Here is a 26,834-nt window from a genome sequence, read left to right as displayed (position 1 = left end):
TCGTTTTCTTTCTTTTTTGTTTTTTTTGAAATTGACATAAAACTCTGTAAGTTTAAGGTGTATGACATATTGCTTTGATACACTTGCATATTGTAATATGATTGTTAGTGTTAGCTAACACCTCCATGATACTTTCACATTATATAATTATCATTTCTGTGATAAGATCTCATCTCTTAGCAACTTTGAATTATATAGTGCAGATTTATTGACTACAACAATGCTGTGCGTTGGATTTTCAGAATTTACTCATCTTCCCACTGCAAGTTTGTACACTTTAGCCAACATCTCACAATTCCCTTATCCTCGAGACCCTGGAAACCACTGTTCCAGGCTCTGGTTCTTTGAGTTTGGCTTTTTTAGATTCCACATGAGTGATACAGTACAGTATTTGTCTCTGTTAGCTGTTAGATTTATTTTACTTAATGCCTTCAGGGTTTATCCAGGGTCTATTATGTTGCAAGTAACAGATCACTTTTTCATGGCTGAAAAATATTCTGGTGGTGTGTGTGTGTTTATGTATGTATTAATATGTGTTGTTTAGTCACTAAGTCATGCCCAACTCTTTCTGTGACCTCAGAGACTACCTGGTTCCTCTGTTTGTGCAGTTTCCCAGGCAAGAGTAGTGGAGTATTTCTTTCTCCAGGGGATCTTCCTGATCGAACCCACATCTCCTGCATCAGCAGGCAGATTCTTTACCCCTGAGTCACCGGGACAGGCTTATATATATATATGTTTGTATATATGTGTGTGTGTATACACACACTCCACTTTTCTGTTTATCTGGTGATGGACACTGGGTTTTTTCTCTATCTTGGCTGTGGTGAACAATGCCACAGTGAAAATGAGAGTACAGCTGCCTTTTCTTTTTATTTATTTATTATTTTTGGTTGCACTGGGCCTTCATTGCTGTGTGCAGGCTTTCTCTTGCTGGGGCAAGGGAGTTGGGACTACTGTTCGTTGCAATGCACGGGTCTCTCATTGCGACGGCTGCTCATTGTGACGGCTTCTCTTGTTGGGGAGCACAGGCTGTAGGTACATGGGCTTCAGTAGTTGTGGCCCACGGGTTTAGTTGCTCCACAGCATGTGGAATCTTCCCAGACAAGGGATCAACCTGTGTCTCCTTCACTGGCAGGCAGATTCCCATCCACTGTACCACTGTATCTATAGGGAAGTTCCTATAGAGACGTTTTTGTTAGCCTGTTTTCATTTCCTTTGAATATATACGCAGAAGTGGTATTGCTAGATCATTTGGTAGTTCTATTTTTAATTTTTTAAGAAACCTTCATACTGTTTGCCATAGTGGCTAAACCAATTTACTTTCTCACCAGTAGTGCACAAATGTTCCCTTTTCTCTGCCTCTTCACCAACACTTGCCATTTCTTGTCTTATTGATTGATGATAGTTCTTGTGGATGTGTGGTGATATGTCACTGTGGTTTTGATTTGTATTTCCCTGCTGATTAGTGATGTTGAGTATCTTTTCATGTACATGTTAGCTATTTGTATGTTATCTTTGGAGAAATGTCTGTTCAGTTCCTCTGCACATTTTTAAATCGTATTGTTTTTGAGTTTTAGGAATTCTTCATATATTTTGAAGATGAACTTTTTATCAGATATATGGTTTGCAAATATTTGCTCTCATTCCATAGGCCGCCATTTCACTTTGTTGATTGTATCTTTTGCTGTGCAGAGCTTTATAGTTGATATAGTCCTACTTGTTGATTTTTTGCTTTTGTTGCTTGTGCTTTTGGTGCCATATCCAAAAATTATTCTCAAGACAGGTGTCAAGAAGCTTTTGCCCTATATTTTTTTCTAAGTGTTATACTGTTTCAGTTTTCGTTTAAGTCTTTTTTTTTTTTTCTCCCAAGTTTTGGCTGTGCTTGGTCTTCATTGCTGCTCATGGGCTTTCTCTATTTGTGGGAAACTGGGGCTCCACTCTAGTTGGGATGCGTGGGCTTCTCATTTTGATGGCTTTGCTTGTTGCAGAGCATGGGCTCTAGGGCTCAAGGGCTCAATCGTTGCAGCATAAGGGCTCCTGAGCACAGACTCAGTAGCTGTGATGCACAAGCTTAGTTGCCCCAAGGCATGTGGATTCTTCCCGGACCAGAGATTGAATCCCTATCCCCTTCTTTGGCAGGCAGATTCTTCTTTTTTTTTTTTTTAATAAATTTATTTATTTTAGGGGGCTAATTACTTTACAATATCGTAGCGGTTTTTGCCATACATTGACATGAATCAGCCATGGGTTTACATGTGTTCCCCATCCTGAACCCCCCTCCCACCTCCCTCCCCATCCCATCCCTCTGGGTCATCCCATTGCCCCAGCCCTGAGCATTTGTCTCATGCATCGAACCTGGAATGGTGTTCTGTTTCACATATGATAATATACATATTTCAACGCTATTCTCTCAGAACGTCCCACCCTCACCTTCTCCCTCAGAGAGTCCATAAGACTGTTCTATGCATCTGTGTCTCTTATTCTGTCTCGCGTATAGGGTTATCGTTACCATCTTTCAAATTCCATATATATGCATTAGTATACTATATTGGTGTTTTTCTTTCTGGCTTACTTCACTCTGTATAATGGGCTCCAGTTTCATCCATCTCAATAGAACTGAGTCAAATGTATTCTTTTTAATGGCTGAGTAATATTCCATTGTGTATATGTACCACAGCTTCCTTATCCATTCGTCTGCTGATGGACATCTAGGTTGCTTCCATGTCCTGGCTATTATAAACAGTGCTGCGATGAACATTGGGGTGGCAGGCAGATTCTTAACCACTTGACCACCAGGAAAGTCATTATTTAAGTCTTTAATCCATTTCAAGTTCACTTTTATGAGTTGTGTAAGATAGGGATTCAGTTTTGCTTTTTTGCACGTGATTTTCCCGTTTCCTTGGTACAGTTTATTAAAGAAACTATCCTTTCTCCATTCAGTATTCATGGCTCCCTTGTCAAACATTTCTTGACTATATATGTAGGAGTTTATTTCTGGATTCTCTGTTCTGTTCCATTGATTTGTATGTCTGTTTTTATGCCAGTACTGTTTTGAATACTAGCCTTTGTTGTATAGTGTGAAATCAGGAATTGAGATGCCTCCAGCTTTGTTCTTCTCAGGATTGCCTTGGCTCTCCGGGGTTTTAGGTTTGCAAAAAGCAGAGTTCTGTGGTCGGATGGTGGTTATGGTGGCACAGCTCTGTGAATGTACTTTCTGCCACTGAACACTTAAAAATGGTTAAAATGATAAATTTGGTTACGTGTATTTTACCACAATTATGTATTTTTAAAAGCACAGTAGTTTCAAAAAAGGATTTCGAGCTATGTTTTAAGTTTTCAAACAAACAGAATGACTTGGAAGTATGTCACTTAATTTGTCTGTTCCTCTTCTGTTTTTTGTGTTCTAGCATCCATGAGTATGTTTTCTGATTTCCTGCAATCTTTTTTGAAGCACTCTTCAACTACTGTTTTTGACCTTGTAGAAGAGTATGAGAATATTTGTAGTAGTCAGGTAAGTTATTTCTCTTCACTGTTGGTCAGACTTCAGTAATCAAGTTTTTTCTGAACATTAGCTTGTGAATTTCCTTGCTGTATTTAAGGAGGATGTCTTAGAGATGTAGCAGCAGGCATGGCATAGTTAGAAAGTCAGCCAGAGCAGATCTACTTTTTACACATTGAGAGTCTTTATAGTATTTCTTTTATAGACAGGATTCTGCAACTTTGAGAAAGGAAAAACCAAGGTATACAAAGAACTTAAAACTCAACCATAAGAAAATGAACAATCTAGTTAAAAAATAGACAAAACATATAAACAGACACCTCATCAGAGAAGATCTGCAGATGGCAAATAATATATGAAAAGATGTTTAGTATCAACACAACATTGTAAATCAACTCTACTCCAATATAAAGTGAAGATTAAAAAAAAATTTTTAAAACACATGTGTCATTAGGGAGTTGCAAATTAAAACAAGATGCCACTATACACCTGTTAGAATGACCAAAATCTAAAATACTAACAAAACCAAATGCTGACAAAGATGTGGAACGTGAATTCTCATTTGTTATTTTTGGGAATGCAAAATGATACTGCTTTGGACCATAATCTCTCAGTTTCTTAGAAAAGTAAATATACTCTTGCCATATAATCCAACATTCATACTCTTTGACATTTACCCCAAAGATTAAAAAATTTATGTCCACATAAAAGCTTGCACATAGATGTTTATAGCAGCTTTATTTATGATAACCTGAATTTGGAAGGAATCAAGATGTCCTTTAGTAAGAGAATGGGTAAATCAACTGATTCATCCAGTCTGTGGACTATTACACAGCTGTTAAAAGTAATGAGCTATCAGGCGAGAATCCCAGGTCCTGACCGGAGGCAAGCACAGAAGGCCTAGGTCTGTGCCACAGTCTACCCCCGAGGTGCCCCCTCCATTTGTCTCAGAGGATCCAGGAACCAGGAGGCGAAGGTGGAGGTCTGAGGCCTGTGTCCTGAGGTCACAGGAGTGACACAAGTCAAGGGGACTGACCACCAAGGAGGAGTGCACCTGTAACGTCCAAGAGCAGCCCTCAAGGAAGACCAGTCGGTGGTCTCCATTTTCCCCCTGCCACACCCCCACTGGGCACAAGACCCCTGACATCATGCCCGTGGTCCCGACGAATGAGCTCTGCACTCCTGAGGAAGACCTTCAGGGCCAAATCCGGGCCCAGGGCCCAGTGGAGGCGCAGCTCCTGGGGGCTGAGGCGGAGGATGCCTCAACCTCTCTGGCCTCCCTCCCTCCAGTCTCATCTTCCTCTGCCGCCGTGGATGCAGAGATCTTGTTCAAGCAGGCTCTGATTGTGATGGCGGGCGAACTACTGCAGTTCCTGCTCCTCAAGTATGGCACCAAGGAGCCGATTTTCCAGGCTGAAATGCTGAATACGGTCCTCAGGGATAACCAGGCCCACTTCCCAGTGGTCTTCCGTAAAGCCACGCAGTGCCTGCAGCTGGTCTTTGGTCTGGATGTGAAAGAGGTAGACCCCAGAGAGCACATCTATGTCATGGTCCCCACCCTGGGCCTCACCCTCAATGAGATGCAGAGGGATGGGCAGAGCAAACCAAAGGCTGGCCTCCTGGTGAAGACCCTGAGCCTGATTGTCCTAGCGGGGGACCGGGTCTCCGAGGAGAAGGTCTGGGAAGCACTCAGCAGGATGGCGGTATTTGCTGGAATAGATCACGACATCTATGGGGAGCCCAAGGAGCTGCTGACCCAAGTGTGGGTGCGGGAGGGGTACCTGCAGTACCGTCAGGTGCCTTACAGCCACCCTGCTCGCTACGAGTTCCTGTGGGGTCCCCGGGCCTATGCAGAGACCAGCAAGCAGCAAGTCAAGGACTATCTGCGCAGGGTCAATAGGAGGGGTCCCTGGCTCTTCCCACCCCGTTCTGCAGAGTTGTGAGGGAGGAGGAAGAGGGGCCCTGAGCCAGAGCAGCAGCCAGGCTCCTTTCAGGCCCACGTCCAGCAGCTTGTCCTGGGGACAGGAAGGGAGGCTGATCCTTCCCTCTGTGTTTTTTGTTTTTTTTTTTTTTATAAATTTATTTGTTTTAGTTGGGGGCTAATTACTTTGCAATATTGTAATAGTTTTTGCCATACATTTACATGAATCAGCCATGGGTTTACATGTGTTCCCCTTCCTGGACCCCCCACCCACCTCCCTCCCCATCCCATCCTTCTGGGTCATCCCATTGCCCCGGCCCTGAGCCCTTGTCACATGCATCGAACATGGAATGGTGTTCTGTTTCACATATGATAATATACATGTTTCAATGCTATTCTCCCAGAACGTCCCACCCTCACCTTCTCCCTCAGAGTCCATAAAATTGTTCCATGCATCTGTGTCTCTTATTCTGTCTCGCATATAGGGTTATCGTTACCATCTTTCAAATTCCATATATATGCATTAGTATACTGTATTGTTGTTTTTCTTTCTGGCTTACTTCACTCTGTATAATGGGCTCCAGTTTCATCCATCTCAGTAGAACCGATTCAAATGTATTTTTTTTAATGGCTGAGTAATAAGAGGGAGCATTCAGCCTTCTCAGTGGTGACAGCCTGGGCCACTTGGGGGAACTGGTGTATAGCATCTTTGGCTTCCTGTTCTCTACAATGACATGGAGATTCACTTCTGTTTCCTTTAGGAATTTTTCAAATGTTATTCCTTTTACTAGAAGGCTTAATGAGCTTCAGTGTCTAACCATGTCGATAACGTTGATCACAGTGTGTTTGTGCTTACCCAGTTCAAGAACAAGAGTTTTGCTGTTTTGTAAAAGTGATTGCAAACACTTTCATTTTACTTTGTGACCCTGAACAAGATTACATGGACTTGGAATCTAACTATTTTGGAAATATGATATTACTTAGTAAGAATTAAGAAATAAAATGTATTTGAGGTGAGTTCCTCCATAAAAAAAAAAAATAAAAAAAAAAAAAAAAAAAAAAAAAGTAATGAGCTATCAAGCCATAAAGAGTTGAGGATGGACCCTGAATGTATATCACTAAGTGAAAGAAGCTGATATGCAAAGGTACATATGGCATGATTCCAACTGTATGATATTCTGGAAAAGGGAAAACTTAAAGAGATTAAAAAGATCAGCAGTTGCCAGAGTTCAAGGAGAGATAAGGATAGAAAGTGATGCGCAGTAGATTTTTAGGGGAGTGATATTTAATGAGTAGAAGTAGGATTTGTAGGAGATGGTAACCCATTCCAGTATTCTTGCCTGGAAAATTCCAGGGATAGAGGAGCCTGGTGGGCTACAGTCCATTGGAATGCAAAGAGTTGTACGAGACTGAGCACATTATAATGATATTACATGATGGGTACATCATTATACATTTGTCAAAACCCATAGAATGTACAGCACCAAGAGTGAACCCTTCTGTAAATTAAGGACATTGGGTAATAATGACATGTCAATGTAGTTGTATTGATTGTAACAGATGTACCACTTCGTACTGGATATTGATAGTGGGGGGTAACTGGATATTGATAGTGGGGGGTAAGAGTCTGTTTATATGGGGGCAAAAAGTAATGAGCGCTCGCTGTACTTTATTCAGTTTTGCTATGAATCTAAAACTGCTCAAAAAGTTGTCTATCTTTAAGAAAAGGAAAGCGGCTTCAAGAATAATTGAAATAATAGTAATAGCCAACCTTTTTTGAGCATTTAAGTCAAGAAACACGTGGAGTAAAAATTGGTCTTGGAGTACAGAATGAAGCAGGGCAAAGGCTAATAAGAGTTTTGCCAAGAGAACACACTGGCCATAGCAAACACCCTCTTTCCAACAACACAAGAGAAGACTCTACACATGGATATCACCAGATGGTCAACATTGAAGTAAGATTGATTATATTCTTTGCAGCCAAAGATGGAGAAGCTCTATACAGTCAGCAAAAACAAGACCGGGAACTGACTGTGGCTTAGATCATGAACTCCTTATTGCCAAATTCAGACTTAAATTGAAGAAAGTAGGGAAAAAGGGAAAACCACTAGACCATTCAGGTATGACCTGAATCAAATCCCTTATGATTATACAGTGGAAGTGACAAAGATTTAAGGGGCTAGATATGCTAGATAGAGTGTCTGATGAACTATGGATGGAGGTTCATGACATTGTACAGGAGGCAGGGATCAAGACCATCCCAAAGAAAAAGAAATGCAAAACAGCAAAATGGCTGTCTGAGGAGGCCTTACAAACAGCTATGAAAAGAAGAGAAGCCAAAAGCAAAGGAGAAAAGGAAAGATATACCCATTTGAATGGGTTCCAAAGCCGAGTTCCAACGGATAGCAAGGAGAGATAAGAAAGCCTTCCTCAGTGATCAGTGCAAAGAAATAGAGGAAAACAATAGAATGGGAAAGACTAGAGATCTCTTCAAGAAAATTAGAGATACCAAAGGAACATTTCATGCAGAGATGAGCACAATAAAGGGCAGAAATGGTATGGACCTAACTGAAGCAGAAGATATTAAGAGGTGGCAAGAATACACAGAAGAACTGTATAAAAAAGATCTTTGCGACCCAGATAATCATGATGATGTGATCACTAACCTAGAGCCAGACATCATGGAATGTGAAGTCAAGTGGGCCTTAGGAAGCATCACTACGAACAAAGCTAGTGGAGGTGATGGAATTCCAGTTGAGCTATTTAAGATCCTAAAAGAGGATGCTGTGAAAGTGCTGCACTCAATATGCCAGCCAATTTGGAAAACTCAGCAGTGGCCACAGGACTGGAAAAGGTCAGTTTTCATTCCAATCCCAAAGAAAGGCAATGCCAAAGAATGCTCAAACTACTGCACAATTGCACTCATCTCACATGCTAGTAAAGTAATGCTCAAAATTCTACAAGCCAGGCTTCAACAGTACATGAACCATGAACTTTGAGATGTTCAAGCTGGTGTTAGAAAAGGCAGAGGAACCAGAGATCAAATTGCCAACATCCACTGGATCATTGAAAAAGCAAGAGAGTTCCAGGAAAACATCTGTTTCTGATTTATTGACTAAGCCAAAGCCTTTGTGTGGATCACAATAAACTGTGGAAAATTCTGAAAGAGATGGGCATACCAGACCACCTGACCTGCCTCTTGTGAATCCTGTATGCAGGTCAGGAAGCAACAATTAGAACTGGACATGGAACAACAGACTGGTTCCAAATAGGAAAAGGAGTACATCAAGGCTGTATATTGTCACCCTGCTTATTCAGCTTATATGCAGAGTACGTGATGAGAAACGCTGGGCTGGATGAAGCACAAGCTGGAATCAGGATTGCCGGGAGAAATATCAATAACCTCAGATATGCAGATGACACCACCCTTATGGCAGAAAGTGAAGAAGAACTAAAGAGCCTCTTGATGAAAGTGAAAGAGGAGGGTGAAAAAGTTGGCTTAAAGCTCAACGTTCAGAAAAGTCAGATCATGGCCTCTGGTCCCATCACTTCATGGCAAATAGATGGGGAAACAGTTGGAGACTTTATTTTCTTGGGCTCCAGAATCACTGCAGATGGTGACTGCAGCCATGAAATTAAAAGACGCTTACTCCTTGGAAGAAAAACTATGACCAACCTAGACAGCATAGTAAAAAGTAGAGACACTTTGCCAACAAAGGTCCGTCTAGTCAAGGCTATGGTTTTTCCAGTAGTCATGTATGGATGTGAGAGTTGGATGGTGAAGAAAGCTGAGCGCCGAAGAATTGATGCTTTTGAACTGTGGTGTTGGGGAAGACTCTTGAGAGTCCCTTGGACTGCAAGGACGTCCAACCAGTTCATCCTAAAGATCAGTCCTGGGTATTCTTTGGAAGGACTGATGTTGAAGTTGAAACTCCAATACTTTGGCTACCTGATGCAAAGAGCTGGCTCATTGTAAAAGAGCCTGATGCTGGGAAAGACTTAAGGCGGGAGGAGAACGGGATGACAGGATGAGATGGTTGGATGGCATCACCGACTCAATGGACCTGAGTTTGAGTAAACTCCGAGTTGGTGATGGACAAGGAGGCCTGGCATGCTGCAGTCCATGGGGTCGCAAAGAGTCGGACATGAATGAGTGACTGAACTGAATGTTATTTCAATAATCAGATTCTGAATTGTTCCATTATAAAATCAATAGCTTCGTTGTATAACGAAAGCAATAATAACCACCTAGTGAATCACTGGAGTTAGGATTCCAATATCGGATTTATTAAAGGAATGAGAAGTACAGATAATACTTTTAATAAACACTGACCTTAATACAGAAACATTACTTTGTGTATCCATTTTAAAGGGTGGGTGTTGTTTCGGTGGTTTTTCTTCATTTTCTAATGAGACCAATCCTGTTTCTTAATTGCCCTTGATAAAAGGTAATTTTCACAACCTTTGAGAAGAATTTCCTTTACCCTGGGTTCTTAAATCTTTTAAGTAATTTGGTGTGTGTTTGTGGAGAATATCTGTATGTTTCATTAGACTTTCATAGAAAGTCCTTAAGTGGTAAAGAACTGGTGTTTTACAACAAGGAGGGATTTTGGTTAAGTTTTGACAAAAAAAAAAAAAAGAGTGTTTTTGTACGAGTCTTAGAAAAATTTTTCTTAATTTTTTGTATATGGTATAAATTTTTCAGACGATTTGAAAGTATCTTATTTTTAATGTTCATTCTGCTCTGTCAGTTCATGATACATAATTTTACCAGGCATAGGTTAGATATAGCTATCTTCTGGGTTGATCTACAGGGAGAAAAATGTACTCATGGCTGTTACTGTTGAATCTGAACTCTAGAGTATATTAAACTTTTACATACACACTCACCTAGACACACCTTACTTCAAATTAAGGCCCTTTCTAGTGGGAATGTTATATTACATTTAATTAAAAAAGACAATAGGAAAAATCTGTAATGTAAATATGTACTTTTGGCACTGTGTACTTGAAGAATACAAAGTTGTGACTCAAAATTATAGAAAACCTCTTTACATTTGTATTTTTAATTCAGGTAAATATACTGAATAAAATAGTGAGCCGAGCAACACCTGGACTTCAGAAGTTTTCAAAAACAGCCAGTATGCTCTGGCTTCTTCAACAGGAGATGGTCACATGGAGGCTGCTGGCTTCTTTGTATAGGTAAAGTTGTGAAGGACTCAGAAATAAACTGGCGATTAACTTGGAAGTTAGAGGGAGGTGTGTTTGGAAATAGGTTCTGCCATTTTATGATGCTTATCATGTCTAATGCCTTTAGTTGTCAGAGGTGAGTTAGGAGGAAAGAGGGGAATATTAAATCATAAAGTTGGTAACTACCAAAAATTGGATATTTGTAAAGATTTAAGGAAAGTGTTAAAAACTCAGCACTATTTAGAAGAAGATAGATTAAGGAAGAAACTAACAGATACACTTTATGTAATGTAGAAGTCTGAGAGGAGTTAACCAAATTTTTCTTAGATGTTCCTTGGTTTTGGCTCTCATCTGTTGCTTTCTCATCCCATTGAGAATACCTCAAAAATCGTATTTTTTCATTTTGGCCATGTGAAAATGTTACATTGAAAAGTTAAGTTTATGCATTAGCAGGTGGCCATCAAAGACTTTATTGTGTTTATTTTTAGTAAATACTATTTTTGTCAATATTAGAGTCAGAAGGGATTTACTACTTGATTCTTGTTTTTAAAGCTTGTTGGCTGAGTTACACCAGATGGAATGCAGGTCTGTGCATGTATTAGCTTAATGGTGATTTCATTTACTCTTTGGAGATAAGGCTTTTTCATTTTGTGTTGTTTTTCCCCAGAGACCGAATACAGTCTGCATTAGAAGATGAAAGTATGTTTGCAATTACTGTAAGTTTTATATTGTTTTTTCCTTTATAAATGCTTAAAATTTTAAATTGTTTTAATAGTAGAATTTGATCTTTGACCCTCCATCTAGAGTTTTTCCATTTTTAAAATTTTACAAGTAAATAAAGGATACAAGAAGCAAAACTGATGTACACTGTAGAATGAAAGATGTAAGTTCTGTTTTATCCTTTGTACTGTTCAGTCTAACAATTTAGTATGTATCCTACCAGACATTTTCTTTGCATCTTTATACACATATATACACAGAAGTTTTATGGGTGTTTTTTTAAGATCGAGTTGAGAATGTCATTTTGAAATACTTAGTTAAACCTTGGGAAGAGCAATCACAGGGTTCTGAAAATGCCTTTCTTCAGACAAAGGACCCTCTAAGACAGTGAAGGATGTGTCTCACTGAACTTGAAACATTGAATTTCTAGGACATTTGAGGGAGTTGTCTCTTAGGCCATTCAGTAGAAGCTTTTTTTTCAGTGCAATTTGGGTGGGCTGTTGCAGGATTCAGTGACCTGGTCCCTAGTAAAGGTATTAGTTGTTAAGTCGCCAAGTCGTGACTGACTCTTTGCAACCCCATGGACACCAGGTGTTAGTCAAGTTGTTAAATTGTGCAGACTTGCCTGCAGTGCTGAATATATTTTGTCCTCTCCTAGAGACTCCAAGCTGGAGAAGGAAATGGCAACCCACTCCAGTATTCTTGCCTGGAGAATCCCAGGGACGGGGGAGCCTGGTGGGCTGCCATCTGTGGGGTCGCACAGAGTCGGACACGACTGAAGCGACTTAGCAGCAGCAGCAGCCGAGACTCCAAGCAGAGAGAAGATAGAGCCTGAAGGGAATGAGTCACCTGGCTCTGTCTCATTCTGTAAATCGTCTTCTCATAGTTTTCTTCACCTCCCAGCAGACCTGTGGGAACCTAGCCACTTTGCCCCTCTTCAGAAGTCAGCACCTTCTACAGTTAACTCTTGAACAACATGGGTCCACTTAATATGCAGATTGTTTTTTTTTCCCCACTAAATGCATACTACAGTATTACACAGTCTGCAGTTGGTTGAATTCTCAGGTGCAGAACATCCAATACAGAGGAACCAGCAGTATGGAGAACCAACTGTAAAATTATATTTGGATTTTCAAGTACAAGGAGAATCGATAACCCTGACTAACCCTTACATTGTTCCAGAGTCAAATGTATTTCTTTTTTTCTTTTAAAGCAAAATGATTTTCAAGTACCATAACTCCAACCTGTCAAAAATCAAACTCACTCTTGTTTTTCAGTGGATAGCAGCATGACCTATGAACATTCCCTAAGCCAGCACTTCTCAAACTTTGCTGTGCACGTCAGTCACCTGGGGATCTTGTTCACATGCAGATTCTGATTAGGTAGGCCTGGGATGAGCCTACGAGTCTGCATTTTTAACAAGCTCCCAGATGGTGCTGGTGTAGCTGGTCTGTAAACTGCACTTTGAGTAGCCAGGGTCTAGACTGGTCTCTGCCTCATCTCAGAAACAACTGCATATTGTGTATCAGGCTTTGCTGACTCTGTCTTTTCTGTTGCACCTGATCTCACAACTTGTTTCTGTTGCCACCACTTAAGCCAAAACTTTCATCATTTTTCTTAGGAATTATGGCAGTAACTTTTGTCTAGTCTCCCTGGCTTTTGTTTGGCAGGGATGGTTTGGGCGGGCTGGTTGGGGGGAGGGTTCTCATTTTTTTTTTCTTTTTTACCATATAGTTTTTTTTTTTTTTTAATTTAAATTTTTTTAAAAAAAATTGTTGTATTTTTGGCAGCACGGGGTCTTCATTGCTTTGTGTGGGCTCTCTCTAGTTTCGGTGAGCAGGCTTCTCACTGTGGTCACTTTTCTTGTTGAGAAGCACATGTTCTGAGCGCGTGGGCTTCAGTAGTTGTAGTCCACAGGCTCAGTAGTGGCGGCTCAGGGGCTTAGTTTCCCTGTGGCATGTGGAATCTTCCTGGATTTAACCTGTGTCCCCTGCATTGGCAGGCGGATTCTCATCCCCCAGGAAAGTCCACTGAGAATTTTTATTATTCATCAATATTTTTTAGTTTTTTTCATGTCAATTCATGTAAGTTTACCTTATTTTTCCATAGTATGCTAAAGTATAAATGTACCATAATTTTTTTCAGACATTCTACTGGATATACTTAAATTGTTCCCAGTATTTTTATTATAATAATCAGTGCAATGAACATTCACACTTACCTACATATTCGAGGATTTCCTGTATTTCTGGAAGTGAAATTGTTGGGACAAAGTTTGAGAGATTGTCGTGTTGCCTTCCTAATGAAATGTACTAGTTCGAACTGTCACAGTATGTGAAAATGTTGGCTCTCAATCATTTGATTTTGCCAGTTGGAGGGGAAGTACCTCATTTTAATATGCATATCGTTAATCATTAATAAGATGGAGTGTTTTCATTCTTAAGTATTTATATTGTATGAATTCTATTCTTTGCTCACTTGTCTGTTCATTATTTTCTTTTTCTTTCCTCAACATGGTAACGGTAGTCTTTCTGTCACTTGTCTTTCAGCTTTGTTTCAGGGGTCTTTGTCAAGCAGGCATTTCCATCTTTAACTGATCAACATCCGTCATGCTTTCCTTTATCATTCACTGTATCTTATTAAGGAAGGCCTTTCTTACCCATATGAAAATTATTCTCAATGTTTTCTTCTATATGTAGGTTTTTTTTCCTATACAATAAGTTAATTCATCCGGATTGTTTGTGAAGGGAGCAAGAGATTTAACTTTTTCCCAATGGATATCCATTTATCCTGACACCCTTTATCATATTTACGAAAGTGAAAATTGCTCAGTCGTGTCTGACTCTTTGTGACCCCATGGTCTATACAGTCCATGGAATTCTCCAGGCTAGAATACTGGAGTGGGTAGCTGTTCCTTTCTCCAGAGGATCTTCCCAATCCCGGATCAAACCCAGATCTCCTGCGTTGCAGGTGGATTCTTTACCAGCTGAGCCACCAGGGAAGCCCAAGAATACTGGAGTGGGTAGCCTATCCCTTCTCCAGTGGATCTTCCCGACCCAGGAATCGAACTGGGGTCTCCTGTATTGCAGGCGAATTCTTTACCAGCTGAGCTACCAGGGAAGCCGTATCATATTTATACATAGATCTTTTTTGTTTTGATTGCTTTATTTGAAAACCAGTACTACACAACTGAGTCACTCTAGCTCAGCAGTTTTGATATTTTGTGAGGTAAGTCTTCTCTTCATTTTAAAAAACATTTTGGCTTATTTTTGCACACATTTTCCCAGATAAACTTAATCATTTCCTGTTTTAAAAGTCCTTTTGGGAAATTTATTGAAATAATATTGAATCTGTATATTAATTTGGGAAGACCTGACATCTTTACTATGTTGAATTTTCCTATTCATGAATATGGCATCTCTAATTATTTAGATCTTTTATAGATTATATAGATTTGTGCTCTTCATAAAAGTCATTTATAAAGGATTTACATTAATCCTGTTGAGAATGACTTTCCTTCCTATTACATTTTCTAATTAATTATTGCCACCAAATAATGATTTCCATGTAAAGTTCATATTTGATCATCTTTTGGACCTCTCATTAGCTCCAGTAAGTTTTAAATTTGATTTTATTGAGTTTTCCCTGTTGGCAAAAATCATCTACAATAATAAATTTCTTTTAATCCTATTCTGTTATATTTTTAAGGAAAGTTTTACTCTTTATTTTTATTTTTTAATTTTTTTTTTGACTGTACTGGGTCTTCCTTTCTGTGCGTGGGCTTTCTCTAGTTGCAGCGAGCAAGGGCTACTCTTGGTTGCAGTTCATGGGCTTCTCATTGCTGTAGCTTCTTTTGTGGAGCACGGGCTGTAGGCGAGTGGGCTTCAGTATTTGGGGTACACGGGCTCAGTGGTTGCAGCATGGGAGCTCTAGTGCTCAGGCTTAATAGTTGTGGCACATGGGCTTAGTTGCTCCACAGCATGTGGAATCTTCCTGGACCAGGGATCAAACCCATGTTTCCTGCATTCTCAGGAAGATTCCTACCCACTGTACCCCCAAGGAAGTCCATAGTCTGTTATTCCTCTTACTTGCCTTATATCATGGACTGAGAACTCCTGTACAGTTATATCAATGATAGCAGGTATTCCTTTCTTGTGCTTGACTTTTGATAAGAATGATTTTGTTTTAGTGAAGAATAACATCTCTGGAGAAATAGAACTTAAAAATTTTAAGTATAACCAAGAATTAAAATGTCCAGTAAGAGTAGCTGCTCGTTGATGTAGCAGTTTGAAATTTATTTATAAAAAATTTTCAAAGGTGAATATACAGATTTGCTATCTTAAAATAGTTATGGGTGATGAAATATACTTATTTCAGATTCTCTTTTACCGTTTTGTTGAGATAATGTTCCTTGAGCATCTTCTTTCCTTTTTTTCCATCAAATTTTTTAAATAGGCTCTTAATGCCAGTGAAAAAGCAGTTGTGGAAGCATTGTTTCAGAGAGATTCACTTGTCCGACAAAGTCAGGTATGACCAGAGTTTTACATTTTGGGGGTGAAATATGGAGAAAAAGTAAATGACATTTTAAAAATGAAGCTTTTTAGATTTGAAACTTTTTCCTTAAATTTTTTTCTTTTTCATCTTTTAATTTATAATTAAAAGGAAGTAAGCACCTTGGTTTTTGGTTTTCAAATAATAGCCCTAGCATTTATAGGAATAGCCTGTTAAAAACTGTATCATTCCTCTATAATATTTATACATCTTTAAAAAGTAAAAATAGTGGTAGGAAAAATTGTTACTTGGTATTTTTTGAATAAGAAACCTTTTTTTTTTTTTTAATTGTAGGAGTGGTACTACGTCAAATAAAATCCTTAACAAAATTTATAGTTAATGCTGTTTTTTTTACTCCCTTCCCTAGCTGGTGGTAGATTGGTTAGAAAGCATTGCCAAAGATGAGATTGGAGATTTTTCCGATAATATTGAATTTTATGCAAAATCAGTATATTGGTAAGTCACTAAACTTTTATTCCTGAAGTCACTTAATGTTGATTTTGTTTATTCATCTTTCAACAAACATTTATTCAGTTCTTGCTGAATTCGGTCTGTGAGCAAAACAGATAAAAGCCCTGCCTTTATGGGATTTATAATTGTGTAAGAGTTAGACAGCAAATAAATATATCCTGTTAGGTGTTAATAGCTTTGAAAGAAAAAGGAATCAAGAGTTGATGGATAGAGGATAATAATGGGAGTTACTTTAAATAGAAGAGGTGACCAAGGAAAGCCTCTCTAGGGAAATAAGTTTAGTAAGAGTAAGAGGCTTTAAGAAATAAAGGAGGTCAGGCATGCAAAACTTGAATGACAAGTGCTCTGGGCAACAGCAGGAACTGCAGAGACTTTAAGAAGGTAAAGTATTTGCACATGAAGGCCAGTGTGAACACAGCAAAGAAAAAGAATAGTAGTTAATGAGATTGAAGAGAGCCAGCTAATATAGGACTTTGACAGGTAGTCGAGCTAAGGGTTTGGAACTTTATCCTAAATGTGATAGGAAGCCTCGAGAATAAAAGAATGACATGATCATGTTATCAAGCATTCACTAGTTATATTTTCTTAATAATCATAGTTCGATCATCAAGAAAATTCTACCGTGTTTCTAGGTACCTATGTGTGTATTTTTTTCCCCTTTTCCCTACATTCTGCAGTGCTTCTAGTTTATTGTTAAAACCTTGAAACCAGAAAGCAACCCCCAGGTTAAAGGGACAATTTATTTCAAGAGTTAAAAAGTTCACTAAATGGGAAGGAACTCAAAAAAGAGGGAATATATGTACACATATAGCTGATTTACTTTGCTTTACAGCAGAAACTCATACAGTATTGTAAAGCAACTATGCTCCAATAAAATTTTTTATATAAAAAAGAGAAAAGTTTAGTTTGCCTTTGAATTCAGTAATGTGTGTAAAGTCTGCAAATCAATTTTTTTCTGCTTAACTAGAAAATTAATGCTACCAAATACATTTGTTTTTAAATCTTAAATCTTGATTAGTGTTGATTTTTCTGAAAGAAATTTCCATTTTCAGAAAAAATTTAAAAAATGCTTGTTTAACTGTGTGGCATGTGGAATCTAGTTCCATGACCATGGATCGAACCCAGGCAGCCCCCTGCTTTGAGAGTGTGAAGTCTTAGCCACTGGGCCACCAGAGAAGCCCCAGAAAAAAAAAATTTAAGTTAAAATATCTGTTAAGATTTTTGCAAGTTTTTACCTGTTGGTCTCCTCTTTTTTTTCCAATCAATAAAAGCGAATAGAGAATCTTGAAACAAAGCCACACATACATGGTCATTTGATTTTTAATAAGGCATCGAAGCAGCCCAAGAGGGAAAGAAATGTTCTTTGCACAAACTATACAGAGAAAACTGCATATCTGTGTGAACAGAGATTAAGCTGGATACCTCCCTTGTACCATGTGTGCGTGCTAAGTCGCTTCAGTCGTGTCTGACTATGACCCTGTGGACTGTAGCCTGCCAGGCTTCTCTGTCCATGGCATTCTCCAGTCAAGAATACGGGAGTGGCTTGTTGTGCCCTCCTCCAGGGGATCTTCCTGACCCAAGATCGAACCTGCATCTGTTAGGTCTAACCTGTGTTGCCAGGTGGGTTCTTTACCATTAGCACCACCTGGGAAGCCCCCTTTGCACTGTACCTAATAGTTAATTCAAGATGGATCATAATCCCAGTTGTAAAAGTTAAAACCTAAAGCTTTTTAGAGGAAAATATAAGAGGACATTTTGGTGACTTGGAGAATAAGTGATTGTCACAGAAAGCAGTAATGGGAAAAGAGTGATTTGACTTGACCAAAATTTAAAACTTCTTATTAAAAGACATAATTGAGAAAATGAGTTGGTGGCAAGCCACACACTAGAAGAAACATAAAGAACCTGTAGTTCATAAACAACTCCAACTTGTAACAAACAGATAACCCAATAAAAAAGACAAAGATCTGAACAGACACCTTACAAAAGCAGATAAATAAATGGTCAATAAGTCATGAAAAAATGTTCAACATTGTTAGTCATCTGAGCTAAAATGCCCTTTTGTATTTAGTGTTTTGCATGTTTTTTCTGAGTTGGTACTCTTACTGTGACTTGATTCTTTTAAGTAGACGGATACAAATTGTTCTTCTAAAAAGTTGTACATATATTTTCAGGGAAAATACTCTGCATACCTTGAAACAGCGGCAGCTGTCTTCTTATATAGGAAGTGTCCGTCCTCTTGTCACTGAATTGGTAAGTGTTCTTTGAAATGAAAGTTGCCCTCAAAGTTAAGTGATTTTCTTAAAGACTGAGAATTTTCTTCTCTTGGATCCTTGTTTTAGATTTCTGAAGGACTGCATATACTGTTTAACTCTTAAAAAAAGTACTAAGTTGCATTTGAATTTAATGGCATGTATTGAGCCCATCTGTGGCCTGTGGATTGTAAATTGTAAAAGAGAGTGTAGAAAGTATTCCTGATTTGCCAGCATTAAAATAAATTAATTTTGACCTTATAGCAAGGTTTAACTCTTTTAACTATAAGATGGTGACCTTTGAAGGTTCTTCTATGTAGAAAGCAGGGAGAGAAAATATAGCTTTGTGAATTAGCTTGAGGTTAGAAAAAAGTTATTCTAGGATATGAGTAATGGGAGTAACAGTGGATTTGAAAAAAATGAGAGTCTAATAATTGTTGAAATGACGAAACAGAGTTTTGTGATAGGTGGAGAAATGTGAACTAAAAGTTTATAGTGAAGAGTGAGAGAAGTAAGTAAGAACTGAAAAAATGGTTAAAGCTCTATTTTGTGACAAAAGCGCGTTTTGATGAAAATTATTTGGAAACTACTGACAGTGCTTGTAATAAATTGTAGCAAAATTATCCCACAACAAACAACTAAAAAGCATTTATCCTTAACTTCTGAAAAGTGATTTCCTTTTGTCAGAAAGAAATCATCTTCCAAAATTGAATGATTATATCTGCAAAAATATTTGTGGAACTAGCCAATTGACCTATTATGCATTCCATTTTTTGAACTGATACTCATATTACTCAGTAACATTTGGAATAAGAATTACTTCCTCCCTTTAAGTCACATTAATATAGCTTTTCATCTGAAATTCATCATGTAGATCATGTGTGCTCTTTGCCACAAAAGTGAGGCAGTGTTATCCCTAGTGTTTAAATGCACATTTCTTTCTATTCGTGAAAGATAGTTAGGAATAACTGTTGGAGGGTAGAGATATTTATCACAAATCTATTTTAAAATTTCTTTTGTTAGACATGGATTTATTTTTATGTAGTTTTAATCCCATACTGAGCTCTTTTCTCATACATTCTCAGAAAGAACCAGCTATGCACCTTATAGTCACAGCCTGCATTGTGATTCCTGGAATTTCTCTGCTCATTCTCCATCTAGGCCTAGTTCTACTTAGGATTAACTTGGCCATATAGTTGCTACAGCAGGGTAGAGTTCAAGTCTACTTAAATTATAAGTAGAATATCTAGAGTTTCTGGGCTGGGCTAGTGATATCTCTGCCTTGCCTGACTAAGGCATGCAGCTTTGTGGACCGGTGGAGTCTGTTTTGAATGGGCAGCAGACAATTATGTCTATTTGGAACACTTACGACTTTTTCATTCCCTTTGTTACCTAACTAAATTAAATTAGTTTATTTCAGTATATAAACTCAGGAGACGTCTATCATGTCTCAATGATGTTTAAATTATATATGCATATAAAGAATTTATAGTTGATTAATTAATTTTTGTAGGACCCTGATGCTCCCATAAGACAGAAGATGCCACTTGATGATCTGGATAGAGAAGATGAAGTCAGATTACTCAAATATCTTTTCACTCTAATTCGTGCTGGAATGACAGAAGAGGTAAATGATACATACCCTACTTTTCCCATGTCAAAAAGTCACGGACTGTAAGTTAGAAGGGATCTTTGTGACCACTTAGTATACTTATACCTCAGTGCATTAATGATTTTCACAGTATTTCTGGGTCTAACTCCTAACATTTTCAGTGATAAAGAACACATTGTTTCAGAAAGCAGTGCACTTTAGTTTGCATATCTCTGGTAGAAAATTCTTTATAAGAAGTAAAGCTTTGGCTTCCCATATTTGTACCGTGTACTCTAGGCATAGCCTCATTATTTCTAGTTTGGATTTTTAAAAGTTAATAAATGTGACCCTGATTGCCCTTCTAGTTGACACTGTGTACCCAGGGACGGCAGAGCCTGGTGGGCTGCCATCTATGGGGTCGCACAGAGTCGGACACGACTGAGGTGACACAGCAGCAGCAGCATTTGAAGACTATGATGCCCTCAAACTTCTTCCTTTTAACTCACCTCTTTAAAATGTAACCTCCTTTGTGATAATTAAGATCTTGCATGTAGGATGTGAAGTATCTAATTACACAGCTTACTGAATGGTTTTGTGGGCTCCTTTAAATGAGACAGTCTGATGCATATGTGCTTCAAGCATCAGATATTATGTTGTACCTGTTTTGCTGTACTCTAGATGATGTTCTTTAGATAGAAATATGTTAGTTCAAAGTGTTATTTGTTCTTCTCTGTTACAAACCACCAGCATATATTAAATAATTTCTTATAGTAGTAACCCTTGGATTATTAAACATCATTCTTATTTTTTAATTAAGAAAAGAAGTAACATATATTCATTTATTCAGAAAATATTTAAGGCCCAGCCACTGTGCCAAGTTATGTGCAGGATATTAGGAGTCACAATGGCAAATGAGATGTATTTTTGACAACAGAAAACAAAAATATAATCACATTACTGAAAGGCTTGAAAAACAAAAACTTTTAAGGTCCTACTACCTTTGCAAAATCACAGATAGTGAGATTTTAAATAAAAATTTACTTACAACCCTTTTTCTTTCTTACCTGTTTTTATAATTGTAAACATAGTATACCTCCAGTTTTTTTTTTTTTAAATCTTTACGGAGATATAATTTAAATATTGTACTATTCACCTACTTCAAGTGAATAACTCAATAGTTTTTTGGTATATTGCATTATTGATTTTTTCATTATGATAAAAGATATATAACAAAATTTGTCATTTTGACCATTTCTAAATGTTAATTTCAGTGGCATCAAGTACTTTCATAGTGTTGTGCAGTCATTACCACTGTCTGTTTCTAAAACTTTTTCATCACTCCAAACAGAAACTCTGTAATTGTTATGCAATAATTTCCCCTTTTCCCTTTCCCTCAGTATTTGGTAACCCAGTCTACTTGCTGTCTCTGTGAATTTGCCTATTCTAGCTATGATGTAAGTGGAATCATATAATATTTGCTCATTTGTGTCTGGCTAATTTTACTTAGAAAAATGTTTTTAAGATTCTGCGATCAGATTTTGTCCTGCCTTTTTTTAGATAACATATCAAATATTTTAAAAATATTTTTCCATGTTGCTACATTATAGCTTTAATTATAGCTTTTATAACTTTTATGAGCCATAAATTCAAAATATGTTTCGAGTATGATGCTTTTTAACTGATTGTAGTAATCAGATTCTGTAGTTTCAAATGACAGAAACTTAACTCAAATTACTTACATGCAGGGAATTGATTGGTTCCTGAAACAGAGACGTATAGGGGATTATATCTGGCAGGATCCAGGGATACAGAAGATGTCATTAGATACTGTCCAGGCTCTTGACTCTGCCGTCCTCTCAGTGACTTCATTCTCAAGAAGCCATTTGTGTCAGTAACAGCCACTAGCAGCTCTATCCTTATATCTTCCTGCAAGCGAGCAACCCCAGCAAAAGGAATGTCTCTTTCCCAGTATCTCTGGCAAGAGTCCTAGGAGTGATTCTTGTTAGATCACATGCCTAATGGGTGAGTTCAGAGGTGGAATCATATGATCTACTCAAACCATGTGAACTAAATGGGAGAGACATGGTTCCTGAAGAGATTCTGGACTTATCTCAGTGGTACATAGGTGCATCTGATTGGTCACATTTAACATAAAGACATACCATGTTTATGGCCTGAATGAGCAGTAGCACCCCTGTCATTATAGAGACTAACTGTTTTTACATAAATCAGGGGTCATCAGCCTTTTTAACCCATTTGTCTTTAGCAGAATTAAATGCTTGTGGCCACCATGAGCATCTAGTGGTGAGCCCAAATTCAAAGAGCAAAGGGATTATTAGGGCAAGAAAGATAGGGAGGGACCACAGAAAGACATGCATATGGGTAAAGTAAAAGGTCATTACTAATTTGTCTACACCGTCTTTTGACATCTGTGCCATAAGTTATCTAATGCTTTCTTAAATCACTTATATTTTTCTACAAGGCACGCGTATTTCTTTGGTACTGCATTGGTTATATGGCCAACTGCTCTTTTTCTTGTTTCTAAAGGCACAGCGACTCTGCAAACGCTGTGGCCAGGCATGGAGAGCTGCAACGCTTGAAGGCTGGAAACTCTATCATGACCCCAACGTTAATGGAGGTATTTTAATAGACTTTATTCTGAGAGTTGGGATATATTTAACTCTAAATAGCAATTTTGTGAAGTATGGCTTTTGCTTTTGGAAATTGTTGAAGATCTCATTTTAAACTTTATTTCTTTTACTGTTTTATAGGAACAGAATTAGAACCTGTTGAAGGGAATCCATATAGATGCATTTGGAAAATAAGTTGTTGGAGAATGGCAGAAGATGTAAGATATAATAAAATATTTACTGATACTGATTTTTACTTTTAATACACTGAAGGCCTGCTGAAAATGCTGTGGAATTTTGAGAGTGGTTAAGAACTAAAGTTCCTGTTTTTTTAGAACTTTCAATCAGACTGAAGAATAGGGTAGGCTTTACTAATCAGAGTTATTCAGACACTGAGTACTAAGAATTAAGCACTGAAATAAGGCAAAAATACAAAAAAAAAAAAAAAAAAAGAGTAGCAAATGAAGTCACAGAATAAGCACTGGGCTGGGTTCCCAAGAGAGAACTGAATCGATCTTTTAAAAATTTGAGTTGTTGGTCATGAAAAACAGAGGAGGGAATTCTAGATAGGATGCCTAGGTTGGGAAAACTCAAGGGAAGGTAGGTTTATCAGGTTGGAGCAGAAGGCTCACGAAAGGAAATATTGTCAGTTCTGTTGTGACATGACCTATGCATTCCTGACAGTCATTGCAGCAGGTCAAATGGTGCAGAAAATCCAGAGCTTTGAGGGAAAATGGAGTTAAGAGCACAGTACTCAGAAACCATCAGTAATGCTTAACAAGGTAAAAACTTAATAAAAACCACACAGTTTCACTCTGTTAAATAAACAGGAAATACATAAGTAACTGCAATAAATATGGCAGTTTACCTTAAAAAAGAACTGGAGTTTGCTTGTGGTACTGGATATCAGCGGGTTGTAGCTTGTGAGTTATTGAGAAGTGATAGAAAGAGGCTATCTGAAGTCAAACAAAATTGTAACAGTTAATGCAAAAGGATTTAGTTTAACACACACCTGGAGAGCCTAGGGGGCTGGTAGATGTTTGAGGAGTGTCAGTTTTGTGTATTTCTGAGTGGCTTGGTTCAGTTAGGTGTTGTTTCCTGTATTCAACCAGTGTTTCTTGTGGATGAAATTGTGCATAAAGAAATGGGAAGTTTGTATTATGTTCAAATTGTTCCTTGATAAATCAGTTGCATTGGAACAAATGCACATTTTCAAAACAAGCACTGTAGCAGAACTGACTGTAATGGGAAGACGACTGAAAAACATTAAGAGCAGGCAGTGGTGGTCCTCAAATGCTGCTCCAAGGAATGGGAACTTTGTACCGTAGATAGTGGTGAACCATCAAAACCTTGAGGGCATGTGACAGCAGTGCTTTAAGAAGACTAGCATGGCAGTGGAAAATAGGCTTAAAATTGAATGAACTAAAGACTGAGAAACTAGTTAGAAGCCTATCAGAATTTTTCAGACACTAAGTAATAAGGGCCTGTCCCAGGTTAATGTGGGGAGAGTAGAAACGAAAGGAACAAAAACTGGTCAGGACCAGAAACTGGAAATAGAAGGCAGAGGAAGACTCAATTATGTAATGAGAGTCTCTGAAGTCTCTTGTTTGGATGATGAGAAAACAGGAAATGTCATTAACAGAATCCAAAAGTAAAATGGGATAATTTGGTGAAAACAATTAATTCTGCTTAGGAATTTGATGCAAACTGGTACATGACAGGCTCCAAGGGCCTTGTTTTGATGTTGTTCTTAGATCAGTATCAGGTAGTGTTAGGTATTTAGAAATTTTATAGGAGAAAACAACTTTGTGGATTCTATCTGGAATAAAATTTGACTATAAAATAATCAAAGCATCCATTAGAGTTGAATCTCCATTCACTCTGTATTTGAAATTTAGCTGTTTGACTTTTCTGGAAGATTTCAGCATTGACTCATCAAACTAAGGGATCCTTCCTTCTTAGTCCCCCAGTAGATCTTTTACTAAAGTTTAGAAACTGTTTGGGAACAAATAAGTTCAGTTTAGAAGATACTGCAGAATTCCACATTATGAAAAAAATGGACAAACTGGGATAAACAGTAGTTTAATTTTATTTATATTTATTGTATTTCAGGAGCTTTTTAATAAATATGAGAGAGCAATTTATGCAGCTCTAAGTGGGAATCTCAAGCAGGTATGCAATGTATTTTAATAATTCTTTTTTCTTATGGAATGGAATCAGCTGCATGAAATATTCTAATATAGTAATCATATAAGCTTAAGCTAGTTTCTAAGAATAGCAATGATAAGATAATTATGAAATAGAATGGTAACTTGAGCTACTTAATTTGATGTATCCCATATACCAAATGATGTTTTAATCTGTGCAGTCAGACTTCAGTTTCTCGGAATTGTAAATATAATTACAATACACATTTATTTATAACTTTTGTTACCATAACTTTATCCAGAAATGTACCACTAAGGCACAGTATGACTGTTTGAATTGTCTCACATATATGTGCTTCTCACAACTCCCTCTATCCCCTACATTTTATAGCTATTTTGAGGGATGTTATCTTAATTAGTTGAAACACCATGTTATATCAGCATGGAAAATTGATGCTATGAGAGTCCAAACTTCTTAGAAGATGTGGCTTGAGGGATTTCCCTGATGGTCTGGTGGTTAAGACTCTGTGCTTCCACTACAGGAGCTACTGGTTCCATCCCACTCTTTCCATGTGGGAGCTAAGATCCCACATGCTGCCCACTGTGCCCCTCCACCAAAAAAAGTTGTGGTTTGGGGAGAAGTTGGAGACACAGGGTTATTTGGTATGATAGTTTATACTCCACATGTTTTATGTTATTGTAGTGACTTTATAGTCCATATCAAGAGGTTCAACTGCTTTTCCTCTTTCTTGTTGACTGTGTCTGCATGTTTCTGTTTTGGAACGGGGTAAAGCTGCTTCCTGTCTGTGATACCTGGGAGGACACAGTGTGGGCCTACTTCAGGGTGATGGTGGACAGTCTGGTTGAACAGGAGATCAGGACATCAGTAATGACTCTGGATGAAACTGAAGAACTCCCTAGAGAATATTTGGAAGCAAAGTGAGTCTATTGGTGTGTTTTTCATCATGAGGATTTGTAGTATGCTCTGAAGTTTTATTCTGTAGTCTTTGTTCATATTATTTATTAATGTTACTTTATCCGTTTTCTTGATTTTTGTTTGAAAAGTTGGACCTTAGAAAAGGTTTTTGAAGAACTTCAAGCTACTGATAAAAAGGTAAATATTAATATTTTAGGATAATTGGAATTGGAAACTAAATGTTACATTGTTGCATACTATAGCTGAAAGGCACAAAAGTATGTGAAATCTTGTTATATTCTCTCTTCCTTTCCTCACCTCTTACTCAAGTAAGAGATATGCTTTAAAAGGAAGGAACTTAATTGCATATTTAAATGATACATCATTTCTGTTGATTTGGTTTAGAATTTATTTCATGAAATATATGGCATGCAGGTAGGCTAGTTGATTTCTTTCTTCTTGAAAAATTAAAATATGGATTAACAACTTGATTTTCCTAGATCTCAAAATAATCTAGTATTTTTTAAAGTAATATTCTTAAAACTTTTTAAAGATGACCCTAGTATATACTTGTAACAAAATAATCTAAAAATGTATTATGTAAGTAAGACCTTTATAAAATTTCCTCCCAGCCTCTTTATGATTATTCTCATTCACTGAGATGATTAAACATAGATATATATCCTTCATATCCTTCTCCATACTCTTACAAATATATGTAGGTATTCCAATATAGGATCTTGGTTTTTTGAGGTTGTTTTTCGTGTCATTCTACCTACATTAGTTTATGGCTCCCTCCTTGGCGCCACCACCACCCTTGTTTAATGAGACTGTCTTTGAGTTAATGCATATAAATTTAACAACCTAGCTTATTATTTTTAATAGGTATATAATAACTATAGAATGATATATCCTTTTTTAATCATTCCCTTTTTGGTAATCATTT

General features: G+C 37.7%; 2 protein-coding genes across 4 annotated transcripts in view; both read left to right on the top strand.

Moving 5' to 3' along the window:
* Nucleotides 1-26,834, top strand: part of NUP107 (nucleoporin 107) — a 49,785-nt gene that overhangs the window by 7,559 nt on the left and 15,392 nt on the right. For all 3 annotated transcript variants that reach the window (XR_014082041.1, XM_081589825.1, XM_081589824.1), the window contains exons 6-17: nucleotides 3,408-3,511; nucleotides 10,495-10,622; nucleotides 11,278-11,326; nucleotides 15,786-15,857; nucleotides 16,249-16,337; nucleotides 18,527-18,605; nucleotides 20,118-20,231; nucleotides 22,743-22,833; nucleotides 22,967-23,043; nucleotides 24,938-24,997; nucleotides 25,766-25,911; nucleotides 26,038-26,086. Coding sequence is in view for 2 of the 3 variants with exons in the window: in XM_081589825.1 (XP_081445951.1) it covers nucleotides 3,408-3,511; nucleotides 10,495-10,622; nucleotides 11,278-11,326; nucleotides 15,786-15,857; nucleotides 16,249-16,337; nucleotides 18,527-18,605; nucleotides 20,118-20,231; nucleotides 22,743-22,833; nucleotides 22,967-23,043; nucleotides 24,938-24,997; nucleotides 25,766-25,911; nucleotides 26,038-26,086 (1,058 nt within the window). In the remaining variant the exon portion in view is untranslated. The remainder of the gene's footprint in view (nucleotides 1-3,407; nucleotides 3,512-10,494; nucleotides 10,623-11,277; nucleotides 11,327-15,785; nucleotides 15,858-16,248; nucleotides 16,338-18,526; nucleotides 18,606-20,117; nucleotides 20,232-22,742; nucleotides 22,834-22,966; nucleotides 23,044-24,937; nucleotides 24,998-25,765; nucleotides 25,912-26,037; nucleotides 26,087-26,834) is intronic.
* LOC145545389 (melanoma-associated antigen 10-like) lies at nucleotides 3,448-6,423 on the top strand. The gene has a single exon (XM_081589832.1). It carries the CDS (start codon nucleotides 4,648-4,650, stop codon nucleotides 5,440-5,442), a length of 795 nt encoding a protein of 264 aa, XP_081445958.1. The 5' UTR covers nucleotides 3,448-4,647; the 3' UTR covers nucleotides 5,443-6,423.

The sequence above is a fragment of the Giraffa tippelskirchi genome, chromosome 4 (assembly GCF_054371585.1).
Source record: "Giraffa tippelskirchi isolate mGirTip1 chromosome 4, T2T-mGirTip1v1.2.pri, whole genome shotgun sequence".
Lineage (NCBI taxonomy): Eukaryota > Metazoa > Chordata > Mammalia > Artiodactyla > Giraffidae > Giraffa > Giraffa tippelskirchi.
The sequence above is the reverse complement of the archived record's forward strand: the minus strand, read 5'-3'. Positions and strand labels throughout refer to the sequence as shown.